Source organism: Symsagittifera roscoffensis, chromosome 6 (genome assembly GCF_963678635.1).
Source record: "Symsagittifera roscoffensis chromosome 6, txSymRosc1.1, whole genome shotgun sequence".
Lineage (NCBI taxonomy): Eukaryota > Metazoa > Xenacoelomorpha > Acoela > Convolutidae > Symsagittifera > Symsagittifera roscoffensis.
The window spans coordinates 19,030,739-19,049,705 of record NC_087067.1 but is presented as its reverse complement, the minus strand read 5'-3'; the positions used below and the strand labels follow the sequence as shown (position 1 = coordinate 19,049,705).

Below are 18,967 nucleotides of genomic sequence, written 5' to 3'. Positions count from 1 at the left end.
AAAACAGCAATGCATATCTTATTAAAATAAGAATGTAAGACGATGTTACAAACCTGAATTGCTTCCATGGAATCTAATAGCTTATAAGTTCAATTGTTTTCATGAAACCTCGAATAACTTTTCTACTTATAAGCCTAATTGTTGAGTTATACTTGTTAAATAGAAATGGACTATCATCAAGTTGAAGTTTTCGAAGTGCAAGAAATGAAAGAAGTTATCAGCTCAAACCCCAAAAAAAGGATATTCCCGACTCGATAAAGAAACTACAAAACCGCATTGAAATCCAACAAACAAAAATTCAAATGCTGGAAGAGAAGCAAAATAGCACAGTGTCAAAAACAGTTGATAATACGATCAATTTTCACAAATTTTCCGATTAAAGCGTAGAGTTAGAGCAATACGCACGGAAGCTGTACTTGATGTTTGTGGACTTAGAATCTGTGGACCAAACCTTCTAGCTGATGCCATTCCTTGAGTAGTAACCCCTAAACCACCTAATACTGTTAAAATTGTTTTCATGAGTACAGGGATTTTATATGGAGACAAAAACTCAATCATTGTTGGAGAATAGAAGCACCAGGTGATAGACAGATAAAAATGCAAGCAACGCCTCTAGGATTTCAAGTCTACTACCAGAAACCATTCTTAGGTCGGGAAACACGTTAGCCTTTCTAATGATGCGAAGAAAACAAAAACTCCAGATGAAATCAGTCCGTGCATGACTAAAACTGCCATAGAACTACCTCATCAGTCAATTGCTGGGAAAAAAAGACAACGGCGACAAGGCAATGAATATCAGAAGCTGGACGGGCAGTCTAGAGACACTGAAACATCCGTCCTTGCAGTGAAAACGAGGCACTATAAAAAATCTTCTAGTAGATGAAAAAAAAAAGAAGATCAGCAGAAAAATTAACAGAGAGCATCAACAGAAGGTTTGCACCAGCAATCATCCGCTCTGTACAACCAGGAGAACAAGTACTCTCCAACCACCAAAAACCCTGTTGTCAAAGTGGAATCCTTTCAATAAAAACTATCAGAGTGTTAGTGTCTTAAGTCTCCACCTCAAAATTTATCAGAGTGTTAGTGTCTTAAGTCTCCACCTCAAAATTTTTGTCTGTCTAAGACATGGCAAAAAATCGAAATGGAGTTTATAAGGATTTCAAATCAAAATTACGTGACTACAGAAGGGGGTTTGATGATACAAACACTTAAAGTATATTGCATTATGAAGAATACTTCTATGTCAATGGACGACGCATTGTCTGACTAAAAGAAGTTTGAGCTTGAATTTAATCCTTTTTTAAAATTAACCAAAAAAAATGCAATTTCCTGAAAATTTGGATAATCAATTGGAAAATTTTTCGTGAGAAATAAAACCGAACAGTTTGTGTAGAAATTATAAAACTGACTTGTGAAAACAAGATCTCCCAACAAATAATTACAATAATACAGTCAAATTGAAGCAGTTTGAACTGTTAATAGCTCCGACAGGCAGAACTGATCACACATGGCTACATGTATTGACAGTTTTGCAATCACAAGTTAAGATAATGCACTTGCAAAAAAATTATGCACACTTCAGCTGTTCATATCCAACCAATTTTTTTTAAAATGTATTTGACAGCCCATTTGAATGTTTAGAGATTATAGCTTCTCCTCCAAAATATTTCAATCAAAATGTGGAACAAATTTTTTTGCTACACCACAATTTGAGCTTGCTAGTTGTATCCGACAATTCAACTGCTTAATTCAACGATTTTGAAACATAATTTTCTTAGAAGCAGCTAACCTTCATGGTCCAGATAAACAGAAGAGGGATCAGCTATTAAATTGTTTAATAACCGCAAACACTTTTCAAATTGAACGAAATCAGGCGCACAGACAGTGAATGAATGATAAGGCGAACCAAAAGAAAGTAAATAAGTTCAAATTAAGGCCCTGTTAAGTTGAAAAAGAGATATTGATAGCTGAGAAACAACTTTATTGGAAAAACTTTAAGAATATATCAAGACTCAAGACAGACGTATAAGTTCTTAAATGATCTAAAAGATGGCTAATTCGAGTGCAAAATTGTTTCTGCTGTAATGTGCGCTGAGTTTAGCAATTTTTTTTGAAGCAAGACAGCAGAAACTTTTTATAATTTTTTAACCAAATTACGTTTCAATCATCACAAAAAATCGGAAACCGTTAGACCCTATCCTTTCTGAATTGCAGTGTTTTTCGTTCTATTTGCATGAAATTTTTGTAATTGAAACCTCAAATTGCATATGTGTTTCATCAAACAAAAATCAGCTGCTGGTGATAACATTTGCAATCGCTTGAATAAGGCTCAAAGAATTTCATTTCACCAGTTCTCGCAAAATTATGCAACCTGTCTTTTGCAAAAAGTATATTTTCTTAAAGAACTCTCAAACCAAAAAAGCTCCAACTTCCTTAAATTTACGTGACAAATGAATGTAAATAATAGTTATTGAGTTCTCTGATTTAGGTTTTCGAATGCCTAATGTACAAAAAAAATCACATTGTTCGGTCGATAAATAATTTGGGTTTTCTTTAAAGCATAGCACAATTGAAGCTCTTGCCAAAATAACCAAAAAGCTGGAGCGTGAGTAAAAATCTAAAACTTATATTTTATAATCTTGCTTTCAAAAGAGCGTTTGTTACCATAGATCATCACAAAATCTTGAAAACTAGCTTTTAACAGAATACGTGGTTTTATCTTCGATGGTTTGAGAGTTTCTCTGTTATTCTGATAATTGTGGAGTATCACATGGTTCAGATTAGGAATTCTTTTATTTCTGATTTATTTCGTTATTTATTTCTTAACGATTTGCCGTGTGCCTGCAAAGTTGCAGAAGTGTTTTTTTTTGCAGACGATACGAATATCAGCTGCGGATCTAGTTTTTCTAATATCAATACTGCTCACGATGATCTCAATATTCGGTTAGCTGCTTATCTGAAATAAACTAGCTTTAGATCTCGATAGAACAATTCAACTTACTAGAGGGTGCTGAGAATCTCGTATTTTTGAAATGGTCGGTGTTCCTCTTAAGCTTTAGCCCAACTGGAAGTACTAAAGAAATTATATTGACGCAAACTTGACCTTCTAAGCACAATTTCAACTTGTTACCAAAAAGCTGGCTGACTGGGTAATGTAGTTTTGTATGTAAATTACGACACTATTTTTTTGCGAGATCAGTTGATTAAATATTTTTTTGCGAGATCAGTTGATCAAACCACAAAACCATTTTGCTGCACAGCTCTTCAACCATTGATCACATTTCAGAATAAAATTGAAAATGGTTTATTTCCTCAAGCAAAACAATTCTTCGGAAGATAGTTTTACTGAACAAAGAAAGGGCGCAAGCTAATTTCAGTAGGATAAAGCTTGAGCTTTAATTTAAGCCTTGGAAATTTGGTTTTACACAAATGAAATTAATTTTTGAAGTTTTTTAGCATTGTTTTGCTAACCTGACTGCAAAAATTCTGCAGAAAAATTGGAAAACATTTTCAAATCATTTCGACCACACCACGTGTAAAAAAAATCACTAAATTGAAAAAACTGTTTGGGTGTTTTTCGTAAGAAAAAGGTTGGAACATTCTGTGTTACTTTTACAGCAGCGCTATCCTTGTTCATTTGCTTAATTGAGTTTTGTTTTTTTAACCTTTGAATTTAGAAGCAAGACTCAAAATAATTGGCGTCTGATAGAAATCTTTAACAAGGTTTTGAAGTTTAATTTCATGTAGCATCTTCTCTGAACAATTTTTCATTAGTTTTGAAATTTTCTGCATCAATTTTTTTCAAATGTTCTTGCACAATGTTTTGTATGACCAAAGAAGAAAAAGCCGGCTACTTTGACTTTGCCGATATAATAATTAAATCAATACAATATCTTCAAATTGAAAAAAATCTTTAAATTTGCTCTCTGAAATTTGTTTTTGGCACTATTGAAAAGGATCATTAAAAAAACAAACAATAGATAAGAATCAGCATGTTCAAACTGATACAACGCTTTTTGAAAACCAAATGCCATAAAACAAAAAAGAAAATGAATCGCGCACATGAACCATTACTATTTAAAAAGCGCGTCAAACCATAGTCTTACAGAATAACATCAGCTAAACTCGCTGTTCGGAATTACTTTTGCTAAAACCAAACTTAAAATGTCTGAAAAACAGAGGAAGAAACACTCTCCCACTCATCACGACAATAAGAGTTCAGTGGACTACATGTTCGAGGAGCCGAATGAAGAGATGTACAAGAAAGCGTTCAAGGCGTTCGACCGGGACGGGGACGGGAAGATAGACGCCAGCGAGATACAGGCATGCAATTAACCAGCAGTTATAATAATTACAACCAGGCTTTTTTCACTCAAAAATTTCCTGTTAACATTAAGTTCTCTAACTTGTTTTTCAATTTCAAAATGTTTTTCTCTAACTTTTTTTCTGTAATTTAGAGATTCAGGAAGTCTTCTGATATATTTCCGAATCAGATCGACGCTTAAAAAATGTTTTAATCTGATGCTCATAGGGTTGAGTGGGTAAAATGTAGCACAAAGTAAGTTCTTCTCGCTGATTTTTGACACGCTGAAAAAAAAAAACAATTGAATAAGAGAAAAATTGATCAACTTTTGGGATGAGAGATCTATTCAAAACGGAACTCTTTTAAATTGAAAAATGGTGTAAAAAAAGGTGTAAATTATTGTAAAATTATTGACTAAAACTTTAGAAGCTGGTTTCGAAGATTGTTGGTTGTTAAATGGAAAGTGTCAGCACTCGGTACATTTCAAAAGCTACAGATCATGCTGAGCGCTTATAAGAGTTAAACTTATACGGCCGTCGCGATTTTTTTGAATCATATCGACGGCTGAAAAAAATTCATAATGATACTCAAGGGTTCGAGCCCTTAACCACTGAAAAACCCCCTTTGTACTATTTAACGGCATTAATTTTGGCTAAACTGTCCTAAATTTTTTTCCAAATCGCCTTTGGTGCCAATTTTTACTAATTTTGAGGAGGAAAAGCGTGCGCCAGAAACTCGCAACTTTTGGTCAAAACAAAACATTCAAAAAGTGCCTAAAACTGTCGTTTTTGACCTATTTCTATTGAAAATTTGCCTCGATATTTTTGGGAGTTCGGGAACTCAATTTGGCCAACCTAGATTAAATAAAAAAAATTTCGTTTATTTTTGAAAATATTCCCGCTCGAGAAAATCCTAGATCAGCGCCTGATTTACGATTTAAATATATTGAAAGTATTAACAAGCCTTACCGGGCGCCATCGACTATCAGCGATTCAAAAAAAACTAAGAAGCTCAAAATACTTTTTATCAGTTGATATCTATCGTTGTATATCTGCTTGAGTTTATAATAGGCAGTCGAGAAGGTACTGGGCCAGAACCCCTCCAACTCGGACGTGAAAAGATTTATCCGGAGGACAGACAGGGACTCGGACGGCGGAATTAACTTCGAGGAGTTCAAAAAGAGCATCAAGAGCACTTTGAGCAGCTCAACTAGTCACTCTTCTCAAAACTACTTCACGGTACGCATATGGATCATAATTTACTTAGGAAAAAGCTAACATAGTCAACTAAACATCCACCCAAACTGTCACCCCCCTCCCAGAAGTTTTAGATGCAATGGAATGAAAGCTCCCCTAAAATTTGACAAAGAATTGAATTGAGTATTAAATAAGCTATTCAATTAGTGTAAAGCATAAAGTTGATATTTAATAACTCAATAATTGCCAAAAACTTCGGTAGAAAAAAAAACAAAAACTACTTCAACATAAAAAGCTACTTTCATGGTATTAAATCGCATTTTTGGATCTTAAAATGAGTAGCTGAGTATAGTATATACACGTTTAAATGCATTGTGGTTTTTCCGACTTAGAAGCCAGTTGACTTTTGAAAACTACAGTTACTGCACAAAAACTTTTAATTCAAACCAATAAAATGAACGGAATTTTTAAAAACGTTTATGCCGTTTTCTCTTTTCCATTTTTTGATTCAAGGATTCCATTTTGGCATATGCTGGCTGAAAGATCTAACCAGATGTAAAAAAAATCTAGAAAGATCTAGCCAGTGTTCGAAAAGATCTAGCCAGATCAAAATTTGAAAAAAAAGTGTTCTCAAGACGTTGTTAAGCTAATCATAATTGAAGCTAAACAATTCTGACTATCTGGGTCTTGAAACTGTTCATCAGAAAACCAAGGAAAAAGTCAGCATATAAATTTCACTTAATAATGAAAACATCAAATGAAAAATATTCAGAAACAAAGTAAAAAATAACTCTGATTTTAGTAATTTAGTATAGAGATTTTTAGAATTTTCCGATAACTTTCGACAAAAGTTTCTAATTGTGATCTGGCTTAACCATTTGACCCTTGAGTCAATCGTGGATCTCGAATTTTTATACAGTAAACGAAAAAAAAACCATGAAAAATACTTTTCGTTCAGTTCATTGGTTGAAAACTATGAGTTGCAGCTTCTGTTGCTGATAACAAATGGTTTACGAAGTTTTAAATGAAAGTTATGACAATCCAGAAAAAGTTTAATTAGCAAACGTTGTTTTTTACTGGTGGTTTTTAAGGAGTCAGATGGCCAACACTTATCTTTTTTTTGCAGTTTTGTGTTTAGTTATCTTCATTCTATTGCAATTTCCGATCTTAAAAATTATTTCTGACAATTTTTTGTACTTAAAAAAACATTTGCCATTGAATTAGTTGAAGAGCATGTAGAGAAAAAATTAACAACTTGCTTATTTTTCAAAAAGTTTTTCAGCCAATTTATGTAGTTACCGAAGCTGAATTTCAATAATTTTCAATTTTTCAAACATAATTTAAAATTAGTTCATTTTTATTTGAATTTATTGCAACTACTAGTGAAATCGGAGAACTCAGCACAGGGAAACTCTTGCAACTGTAGACTGTCCAATTGACAAAAAAAAAAATAGAAGGGCTACTACAGTGGTAAAACCTAATGCATCACTTTAACTATTACATCAATGAATACATCCCTCATGATGAATTTCCTCGTCTATAAAGGGCGATTAAGCATATTTAATTGCATTAAAAGATCTTCGCCAAACTCACTGAATAGCTCTGTTCGGGTTTCGCTTCTTAAAAGTTGAAAACTATCAGTAATTTTATTTGCATCTCCAGTTTGGTTTGCGACTGACAAACAATGTAAGCGAATAGAAAAATTCCAACGACGATGAAAAAATGGTGTTACCAAAAACATGAATTGAATGACGAGGATTATGCTTTTTTCTTGAATAAAAGCAAGCTGTTGCAAATTTCATTGACGTTATTTAGTTTTGCTGAATAACATTCTTAAAAACGAGTTGTCGATAAATTTTTTTGATTTTTGGACAATCGACAATGGCCCTGATTCAAATCGAACGGGAAACAAAACGTTTTTGAGAATGCCAATGAAAACACGGAGCAAATTTTGTGAATCTTTTTATCGTGTCGCAGAAATCTCCAGCACCTTCGCGAGATTGAACAGTTTGCTTGGCTATGATTTTTTTTCAATACCCTGTAATCTTTAGAAAGAATTTGAACCTCTCATTGGTTGACAAACTGCAAACATATAAATACCCAATTTATCCACAGTCATGGTTTTTAAGTTTATATTACTAACTTGTTATCATTGACTAAGAGCAACTAATCCCCGCCTTGCGGGTTTAATTCAATCTTAATATGATTATTAATTTTATCACAAGCTGTTTTTTACCCTGTAAATTTTCATCTTTTCAAAAATGGGGTTGTGGCTCAAAAATGTCTCTGCTGGCAAATTGTCTCTGCTGGCTAATGGTCTAAAAAAGGAGGACAAAAAGTTCAAATAGCTGGACCGTCCATTGAAAAGCTAAGGAACTACGGTAGACCCCCGCAAAAAGTTCTCTCAAAAAACAGAAACAGAGAATACCGTCAAAACTTTTTTTTTGCCTATTCAAAGACTCGTTCAATGGTTGGTTAAAGGAAAAAACCGATGTATTTAAAGGTCTCCCCCTTTTAAGAAAGGAGGAGATTGTTAAGTAGAATAAAACATTCGAAGTTTCGACTAATCAGAATGCAGCAAAGTTAGAATTTGCAATAGACAGCTACGTGCTAATTTACTGTATTTATTTAGAGGTAGACCCCCGCAAAAATATCTCTAAAAAACAGAAACAGAGAATACCGTAAAAACCTTTGTTGGCCTATTCAGAGACTCGTTCAATGGTTGGTTAAAGGAAAAAACCGATGTACTTAAAGGTCTCCCCCTTTTAAGAAAGGAGGAGATTGTTAAGTAGAATAAAACATTCGAAGTTTCGACTAATCAGAATGCAGCAAAATTAGAATTCGCAATAGACAACTACGTGCTATTTTACTGTATTTATTTAGAGGCAGACCCCCGCAAAAATATCTCTAGAAAACAGAAACAGAGAATACCGTAAAAACCTTTGTTGACCTATTCAGAGACTCGTTCAATGGTTGGTTAAAGGAAAAAACCGATGTACTTAAAGGTCTCCCCCTTTTAAGAAAGGAGGAGATTGTTAAGTAGATTAAAACACTCGAAGTTTCGACTAATCAGAATGCAGCAAAATTAGAATTCGCAATAGAAAGCTACGTGCTAATTTACTGTATTTATTTAGAGGTGGACACCCGCAAAAATTCTCTCAAAAAACAGAAACAGAGAATACCGTAAAAACTTTTTTTGGCCTATTCAGAGACTCGTTCAATTGTTGGTTAAAGGAAAAAACCGATGTACTTAAAGGTCTCCCCCTTTTAAGAAAGGAGGAGATTGTTAAGTAGATTAAAACACTCGAAGTTTCGACTAATCAGAATGCAGCAAAATTAGAATTCGCAATAGAAAGCTACGTGCTAGTTTACTGTATTTATTTAGATGTGGGATTGTTAAGAGATCCGAAAAAAAAACAATAATGTTCCATGCGTCTAAAATACTCTCCCATTATTATGATGCAATCAATTTTGTTTTGTTTTCAACCAAAGATATCATTAAGTTCCAATATTTTTCATCCAATATTGACCTCTTGTTTTTCGGTCAGACATAACACCGCAAGATGAATAACTGAGACGAAACACAAAATTTGTTTCACGACATCGCGTGTAAACAGATCTTTTCAAATTGTCTTGAACATTTTATGTTTCAGAGCGCGCACACGTATAAAACTACAAAAAAACATCATCAAAAAATTGTCAACATTTCAAACTTGATATCCGCTGTTAATTTTGAGCCATGAGTGTAGTTAACAAGATCCGACTGAAAGAGCCAACATCTAAATACTGCATGGGTTACCCGGCTGCCCACCATCTAGAAGATAATGCGCAACCTTTTGTTTCAGAAGCTGCTGTTTGCTTTCAAATATTTCGATACGGACAAAGACGGTTTCCTGACTGTGGACGAACTCCGCCAGATTTGTGCGGAGCTGGGCGATGACCAATTGCAGGAGGCGGAAGTGCACGCGTTCCTCCAGATTGCAGACAAAGACAACAACCACAAACTGGATGTGGGCGAATTGATAGCAGCGCTTGAACAGTACCAGTACACTTCAGCTGGAGGACAAAACTACAGCTATTCATCACAATAGAATATTATTAAAAATGGGGGCGGGAAATTAGACAGCAAGGAAATTAGACGTTTTTAACAAATGAATTGGAATTTAGACGATAATTGCTCTAACAAAGCTAGCATTTTGGGCGAAAAGCAAAGGGCCAACAAAATTTATTGATTAAAAAAAATTGATTTATTTAGTCACTTCTAACTTGCTTGTCTTCTAATTTCGTAGTACCCAAATATTATGTCTGCTTAGTGGAATTATAGTAATCGATATTCCTCGTTTTCGGTATCTGAAAACCAATCAGATATATTCAGTTTAAATATTTATAATAAAATTTTTCTAAAACTACAATTCTCAAAAAGCTGCTTTGAAGTCTATTTCAAACATTGAACCAGAATATCGAGCCTAGGAAGAAACTTGCTACCCCTTGCTGAAGTTTTTTTCCACCTGGATTACAAAGAAGGGGCGAATCTGGGATTTTCTTTATGGGGGGGGGTGGTTGTGTTTTAAAAAGAATTTCTATAAATTTTTTTGGCCTTTTCTATAGGTCGACCAACTTGTTTTTCCGATATCTCTCAAATGACTACTTAGACCCTCTTTTGACAAAATTGTCCACAGCGCCGCATGCAATTTTTGACGTCGCGGTTTGACTTTTGATTTTTTTCAAGTTCAGTTCATTTCCTTTGTTAAAAGGAAAGCAATCTCCTTTATAGAACAGCAAAAAAGAACAGCAAAAGTTATTTTTTTTTAAAATCGTTTGATCAAACAGAGGTAGCGTGAAATAATTCAAAAGTGGTAACCCTTGAGCGTGAGAGAGAACTAAAACTTTCGACATATATAATCCATCAAAAGCCCAAGCATTCGCAAAATGATGAAGACTTCTTAACCTTCGCTTCTGGTGGCGGTAAATTGAAAATGAAAAACTGTCTCCTAATTGAGAAACATTTAACTTTCGAAAATTGATTTTGAAATGATTTTATGTCCAACTTCTTGGATGCTGAGTAAATTGGCAATATTTGCTCAAACTTCATATTTGGTTCGTTTATGCAAATTATTTGAAAGATATTGGGTTTGATTGAAATTGGTTTCCATATTTCTACAGAAACATATTGAAATTGAACTAAGTGTTTCTTTCTCCGAAACGATATTGAAAGTTCGCCCACAATGGGGATCTATCGGCCAAAAAAATTATCAAAAACTTTCTGAGCAGATCAAAGCCAAGGTTTTGTCTCACAGGGTTTGTAATCCCATGAAACTGTTCGAGTTTTGTTTGATAAAAGTACGTTTGAGTTTTGTTCGTATCTAAGATAACTTAAAGTATCTTTGAATTTAAAAAAAATAAAACAAAAAACAGGAATGGAGGAGTGGTTGCCTGAAACAATGTATTTTTCATGTTTTGCATAGGTAGAACAACAAAAGATCATTTGGCAACTAGATGAATGAAACATCAAGTTTGGTAGTGAAGAATTTTGGTTGCCATTGACCATTTTTGGAGCTGAACTTTGCAATCTAAAGCAAGGAAAATGCAAAAAAAAATAGCTCTAAAGAGGCAAAAACTCCATGAAAAAATACACCATGAAAAAAATTATGAAAATCAATTTTGAGGTTAAGAGTATCACGTTTGCACACTGCTCTACAACCACTTGTAATTTTACTCAAACTAGTCACCAATGAAGCAGCAAACATTCGAGCAAAAAAAACTAATTAAATGTTCCGGTTTTAGATCTCCGACCTGATTATTTGGAGTGTCACTCACGTCCTCGCATCTGCATCACAGTCGCTTGGAAGTAAATTAAGAGGCCTACTTAATGCTGTATACACCTATTTTAATCATATATTGTACTGATACCGAAGTTTTCAAAATTTAAAGAACAATGATCTTTACACGAAACGCTAGTAATTTCTCTGCTTAGGTAGGAGATCAGATATCTAATTGAAAGCGAAAACTACTACTAATTTTTTCAATTGAATTCTTTATCTAATATTTGGCTGGGAAGTTATCGAAAAATGTGAAAAAAATTCCAAAAACTATCAAAAAATCAAAAGTTTGACTTTTCCTAAATCTATCAACATTTCTCTACAGCAAGGTAAAAGCCTCTTTTGCAGCAAAAATTTTAAACTATTTTAAATAATTCAAAAAAGTATGATATCATTATTCAAAATTTTTTAGATAACAAAGTTCTAACTCTAAATGAGCGTTATGTTAACAAATTGCTACAATTCCGTTTTCGATCGATTAATCATTGATTAATCAAGGCTGCTCAACTCGTTATTTTCGCTGTAACAGTTTGCATGTGAAAAATTGTTAGAAAAGATGAGTAAAGAGTTTAAAAAATGTTGTTATCCCCGAATATGGAAATTATGACTCAAAATAAAGAATCTTGTTTCGTTCATAAACTTAAAGGTAACTATATTAGGAAACAAGGATTTGATGAAATACAAATTCAGTCTCTTATTTGTCGATTGCAAACAAAATTCAAACCCATTGGTTAATTTATACCAGATAATTGTTTGAGGATTGCGAATCTTGGCCGCAAAAATGACCTCTCAAATTCCTGTAGTTTTTAAAAAATCGCGATTTTACTGGTTTTTCAAAAAAATCTTGATACATAGAAATTTACTTTAACTTTTCTTACAAAAATGATTTGGTTAAATGCTATTAGACAATTGCTTTAGGCTTGCAAACATTGGCTGAATAAATGAAGTCTCAAATCCTCGTAATTTTCGAGATATCGCAACTTCTATAATTTTTGAAGAAAAATTTCATTAAACTTAAATTTACATTAAATTTTGCTCCTAAAAATGGTCTAACTTTTATGCATTTTTTCTATGTTGTCTAATTAAACTAGAATTTCTAATCTTTTGATATAAATTTTAAAATTTAAGTTTTGCTTAAATAAAACCATCTAAAATACTAGTGAAAGTAAGTTTTTTTGATATGCTAAATGGGTAGACTCTTAGTCGGCGATCTGTGTCCTTGTCTATCCACTCCAAAGTTTGGTACCTTTAACAATGGAATAAAATTCTTATTTGTAATAAGGCTAAATTTGTTTTATGCTGATGTTGTTTGTTGTAACTTATGGAAAAATGAATTATTCTTATTTTTCTTCTATATGAGTTCATGCATCAGATTCCGCAACGCATTGAGGAACACCAAAAATTGTATCATCATAACCCAAAAATTTATTTCAGATGGGGGGAGATCCAATTAGTTTATATATAGCCGGTTTTTTGTATTAGATATAAAAAAGTGAAATTGCGTAGACTATTAAGGTTTCAAGGGAAACAAATGTTTATATTCAGATACAAAACTAGAGAAGCATCAATGCAGGCATCTTGCTTTCTTCGAGGCAATCACTGCGCAAACAAAGCTCAAAGAAAAAAATTTGATAGAAAAATGCACTGAATTTGAAATAAATGAAACTGCTTTAGTTACAAACAGAGCCAAGAGACATTTGGAGACAGAGGCGAGGCTGTGCTTTGCAAACACAAACAATAATTGCAAAAAAGAGCTCTAACACAGTCCACACACGCAATAAATAAGAGTACATAAATAAGTAATGAGAAAAAAATTTATTGAGATTGAGAGTATCACGTTTTCACATCTGCTTTACGACCACTTGTAAGTAAACTAACACTGGTTACCAATAAAGCAGCTACATTTTCAATATTATGCAACCAAAATTCTACCAAAAGATGAAACTATTTAAATATTCCGGTTTTGATTACCCGACCTTTTAATTAGGAGTCTCACGCCCTCACATTGGCACACAGTCACTTGGAAGTAAACTAGTGGGTCAGCTAATGCCGGATTTACCTATCTGTTCTAGTATTTTTAATCAAATCTTGTTCTGATACGGATACGCTTAATTTTCAAAATTTCAAAAAATGGACTTTACGTTTAACCTAGGTGTTTTTCTGCTTAACTAGGGGATTAACCGATTATTTAAAGGAGAAAACTACTACTCCGTTTTTCAGTTGAAGGTTTCATCTCAGATTTGGCATGGTAGTTTCGAAAAAAAGTGAAAAAGATTCCAAAAATTATTCAAAAATTCAAAACAAAAGACTTTTCCAAAAACCAAATCTTTTCCCCACTAAAACATCAGCCTCAGGATTTCTAGAATGAGGAATTCCGCATCCTGATTTTTTATTTGAAGCCTGAATAACAGATTTAGCTAGTAGGTTTCGAGAACAGTGACAACTTTCCACAAAAAAACGGTAAGAGATGAAAAAGGAATGTTTCCGTAGTCTATAGCAAATTTTCTATGAAAACAGCAAGGTAGAACATATTAAACAGGAAAATCTTGGCATCATATTAATTTTGATGATCTATCAACCTCTGAATCATGAGGTTAGTTTGAAAAAAAAATCCAAAAAAAGGGTCAAAATTTCAAAAACTGGGTATTTTCTACGGCCAATTTTTTTCATAACGCAGGACATGGCCGCTAGTGCAGGGAGGATTCGTTTGGCAGAATAATTTTTGAGAAAAGTCAAAACGTTTTATAAATTAAGTAAAATGTCGAAAATGGGCTTATTTGAGGCCATAACTTTTTTCTACCGAATTTAGGGAATAGCCGCTTGCGTAGGGGAAATCCTCATAATTCGTTCTTTTGGTCGAAACCTTCATCTCAGATTGGTGAATTTAACGTTAAAGACAGAAAAATTCAAGATAAATAGGCCATTAATAATCGCCTTATTGAAAATTTCTAAGGCTGTAGCACTTGAGGTAAAATGAAAAAAGAGTAATTAATATGCAGGCAATTAGAAGAGCAGCCGTTTTTTCCATTGGCACCATTTTTGTGAAAATCGGTACATTAGTTTTTACGAAAAACTGACATTTCTGCGAAAGCGTCAAAAAAATTCCAAAGCGTCGAAACATAGCCAACTGACAGGAAAAGAGTACTGAACGCACTTAAACTGAACAAAAAGCACTGACTTGAAAAAATCTCAACTTTTGAATTTCAAAGAAAATAACAGATGCCCTTTAACTTTTTCGAATTTCCGGAACAATTTATGATTGGCATTTTTTGATAACATTAACCCAACATGAGAAAACTGGATCAAAAATAAAAATTTTAGCAGTTGAAATTCAATTGAACTCAAAAATGCATATAATTAAGTGCATTCATTCTGTAGTTATTCGAGCATTTTAAGACTTTTACCTAAAAAACCAAAAAAAAATCGCCAAAACCTATATAAGTCTTCACTACGTTCATTACTTTTAAAAACAACAAAATCCATACATTTCTCCATTACATGTGTGTTACAAACAGGATCTAACACTAGCCAAAAATAAAGCAGCAAAATATGCCACTAAATTGTTTCTTCTTAAATAAGCTTAAATATGAACAAATTGAAATATGCCAAAAGTGCCACCTAATGAGCTTTTTTAATTGCGACTTATGTTAGAAAAACCTTCGCTGGCCTAAGAAGAGTCAATAAACGCAAATAAACAGAAATTTTGAATTTTAAAAAAATATGGCCTCGAAACTGGATATTTCTGGAACAATTTATCATTGACACTTTTTTAATTAAATTAACCCAATTAAAAACACTGGATCAATAGGTTAAACTTTTATTTTGTTGGAAAATCTGAAAATTAATTTCCACTGTCGAAACTAGAATTCGATCGCTTTTTTCGTGACCTTTTTTTGTTCGAGTGGTCGATATTGCTCTCATAACGAATGAAAACGCCTTAAAAGACACCTCATTTAGTCCAAGACAACTTCCGTGATGTTTATCTCAGTTGACATAAAAAAAAATGAATACAACTTTTTTCGACATCTTGATATCTTGGAGAACTAAGCCAAGCTATCGGTAAGCTTTGATAAACTGAACTGAAATACTTGCAAAAAAAATTAAATCTGATAGGTGACCTTTTCTGATTGAAAACTGCGATTAAATACTCACTATGAACTAATACAGTTAGCCCATGACAATTATTCCAATTCAAATGGTATTTTTTATTTTTCCATTAAATGTAAAAAGTAAATCCAATTTTGAAAAAATTAGACTTTCTGAAAAAAAACATTACCTAAATAAGTCAACCTGCTCAATGTAGAATCAGTAAAGCCGAAAAACTACTTTTCATTTCTTGGTATATGATTTAAAACATTCTCCCTCTATAGATTTAACTGGCAAATAAATCTTCCCAGAGATCTACATCTAGGTTTACACTATTAAATCACCTGACTGTGCATATAAAAATAGTTTCGAATCTTCAGTGCCTGTATGATTTTTAAAAAATTTCTAGCCAAAACCTTATTGCTAGCCTAAGAAACATTTAGTTCAAAAAGCAATTTTTTTAGGATAATTTATCAACCGGATATAGTTAACCTTCCTACAAGATGTACTTGACCTTCGCTAAAACTTCAAATGACAACAATATATTAGAATTTATAAATCCATTTCAAAAATATACAAACAGTAAATCTGACAAAAATATAAGTAAGGTGATACCGAAAGTGAACTATCTATCTAACATTTGAAGTATGATATGAAGGCTGTTCATAACCTGCGCCTCAAGCTATTTTGTAACAATTAACCTGAACCTTTGAGATACACAGGAGTTAGTTAAATTGGAAGTTTGTTAAATTGCGGAGCTGATATAAATGGTGACAAGTTTTTAGTTGAAGGGTTTAACTTGACGAGGCGCTGGTTATAAAGATGACATATATTACGTCTACTCGTAAATAAGTTCTATTTTGGCTTAGTCGTCAGTGGAATCTTCATAGCGTGATCTAGCAATTTCTGGAGAGTGAAATTTTCCGTCACGACACATCCTTTGTAGCCTTGCACTATAGCACCCTTAACGTTGTTTGGGTCATCATCCAGTAAAAAGACGTTTGGGTTCGTTACCGAAAATCCTTCAAAATTGGATCTATTCACCTTTTGACTCAAATTGGATTTAAAGAATAACCTAGAAAAGATAAAATTGCAGAAAACTAAATTATAACTAGCTTTTCATTATTTTTGACGCTCATTTTGGGAAAGTCATTTTTTCTGTCGAAAAGCGTGCAACAAAAAAATCTTCTGATGGTCAGCTGGCTTTTTAGGAGCCTATTCATTTTCCGATCCTTCAATTTTTTAGATTAAAAATGGTCCATCTAAAACTATTTTTTTAAAATTATTTTTCAAAAGCTAAGAAAAACCCACGAAATTTTACGTATTATCTGAATTGATATAACTGTTTCGCAGGTTAAACATCATCAAGTAAATAGATCCGACCTTCGGTTGCAACAATATGGTCCATAGCTAGACTAAGATGACAATTTTTGCCCATAGTGGCTTGATTCATAGTGAAATAAGGTACGCATTGTAGCCCTGTATTAGCGCAAATAGCGATCTTGTTGAGTTTCGCCGTGAAATTTGGAAAAGCTTTCTTCAAAACGTTTCTGATTAGAAGAGGTTGTGATGAAAATGTAACGACGGCCATGCAAACATCACTGCGTTTAAGGACATTTTGAATCAGAGCTCTGAGAAACATTACTCGTTTAGAAGTGTTACATTTAGGTAAAAAATTTGCGTAGCGTAAATCATACATGGAAGCCAGCTAAACTGCATAGTACCTCCATCTGATTTTCGGTTAAATAACAGTTATCAGAAAATTATAATTGTCAGTTCAAAAATGAGATAAAACTTCATTACCGAGAGTTGATTAGCAAAAACTCGTTTCCATAGTTGTTCCGCCCACTTCACCAAGTGGGAAGGACTATGGCATAGGGTGGGATTTTGGCACAATCTTAAAAATCTCAAAGAATGCTTGTAAGTGTCAAGTGTGGTCATGACCTTTCATTCGTGCATCAGATTCCGAAAAGAAACAAATACATTTTTCCGTTTTTCAGTCTGAATTTCCAGTCCTATTATTTCGCAATTTATTATATATTGCAAACGCTAATTGACCATTTCCTTCCTCTCTCATAAGCTAAAAAAACCGAAATGTTGGAAAAGAAAAGAAAACGCGAAACTCTTCACATTTTTTCCCCAATTTTCAAACTTCGTTGCTACTTGCCCAGCAACCAGCTATCCTTGTCATTTCATATATTGCAGAATGAAAAATAATTTGATATTTAGAAGCCAGAAAAGATGAAAATCATGTGAGGAAATGCAAAGGGTAAACTTTGATTTAATCGTCACAAAACTGACAAAAACGAAGCCTAAATAGAAAAAAAAATGACAAATCGCTGTGACACCGAAATTGTACACATCTAAACAAGTAATGGACCTAGCCCATGGCTGAATGTATGGCACCAGGTTCTCTGCAGATCCCATCCATGCGCCCTGAGTGTGTATGCCGACGATGGTGAGATCGAAGTCAAAAGCAAACACTTTCACTTTCCTAGCAACACAACAATCTATTATTTGTGTGGCCAAGTCATTATCCGACTGGCTCATCGAAACCTGAAAGACACATTCTATCACATTATAAGCATATCACTTAATCATCGCCACTTTGATATTTACGTCAACAGCAAACTCATATACACGCAACTGAATTCAACGAATTAGTCCGAAAGCTTAAACAGATTGAGCTTTTCAGTATAAAAACCCTGAGTGGTTCGAATGGCCTTTTAACTACTTTACATAAAACTCTTGACTCAGTCGAAACGAAAACATGAGCAAAAAAGGTACTTCCAAAATGCAAGAAATTGAAAAATTAAGTCTATAATCTTTGAAAAAAAAGAAGACCCGATTTCAACCGAGCACCTCTAGTTGATGCAGCAGTCGTCTTCCAGTTTGAGCGAACTGTCCTAGCTGACCTAGAGAATTTTCACATCTAGAAAAAAACAGGCGCTCTAATAAAGCGTACAAAACACACTAATAAATCGCTCACCAGCGAAATCGAGTGCAAAGTTGAGCACAATCTGACCTTATATTTTGAGCACAAATTGATCTTATATATTGAGTATGTGTTCTTAGAGATATCTCCTTTTAGAATTGTTCTCTGAGTAAAAACAAACTAACTTATTATTCACGCGATTACACAACGATATGTCTTAAGATACCCACAGCTTTCCTTGATAGCCAACGCAGGACATAAAAACAGAAGTTCAGACACTCCTTATACCACAAAAGGTTTTGGATGATATTATAGTAGCACCATCTACACATCATTTACTTTGTGGTGACTTTAACATTAATGTTTTAAGAAAAAGTAAACGACTCTCTGAACTTATAAGTATATTAAATGGAAACGATCTTTTCCTACAAAATGGAAATCAAGCAACCAGAGAAACTAAGACCAGTAAGACTTGTATAGATCTGTTTTTTTTTCAATGTAAAAAAACAGTAACCATCTTCAAAACATCGGTAACTGATCATTATGGACTAATTTTAAACGCAACATCACAAACATGCAAAAATGAATCTTTTATTACCAAAACCGACCATGGTACAAACTTGAATCA

The 18,967-nt window shown here is 33.5% G+C and overlaps 1 protein-coding gene and 1 long non-coding RNA gene across 2 annotated transcripts; one reads left to right on the top strand and one right to left on the bottom strand.

Annotated features, from left to right (window-relative positions):
* Positions 1-4,018: 4,018 nt before the first annotated feature.
* LOC134848037 (calmodulin-like) lies at positions 4,019-9,735 on the top strand. The gene is made up of 3 exons (XM_063865370.1): positions 4,019-4,323; positions 5,374-5,541; positions 9,345-9,735. Exons 1-3 carry the CDS (start codon positions 4,165-4,167, stop codon positions 9,588-9,590), a joined length of 573 nt encoding a protein of 190 aa, XP_063721440.1. The 5' UTR covers positions 4,019-4,164; the 3' UTR covers positions 9,591-9,735.
* A 6,195-nt stretch (positions 9,736-15,930) lies between these two features.
* LOC134848065 (uncharacterized) lies at positions 15,931-17,972 on the bottom strand. The gene is made up of 3 exons (XR_010162890.1): positions 17,785-17,972; positions 16,788-17,035; positions 15,931-16,426 (listed from the first exon to the last, which is right to left on the bottom strand). It is a non-coding gene; the product is annotated as an uncharacterized LOC134848065 (long non-coding RNA).
* Positions 17,973-18,967: the final 995 nt, after the last annotated feature.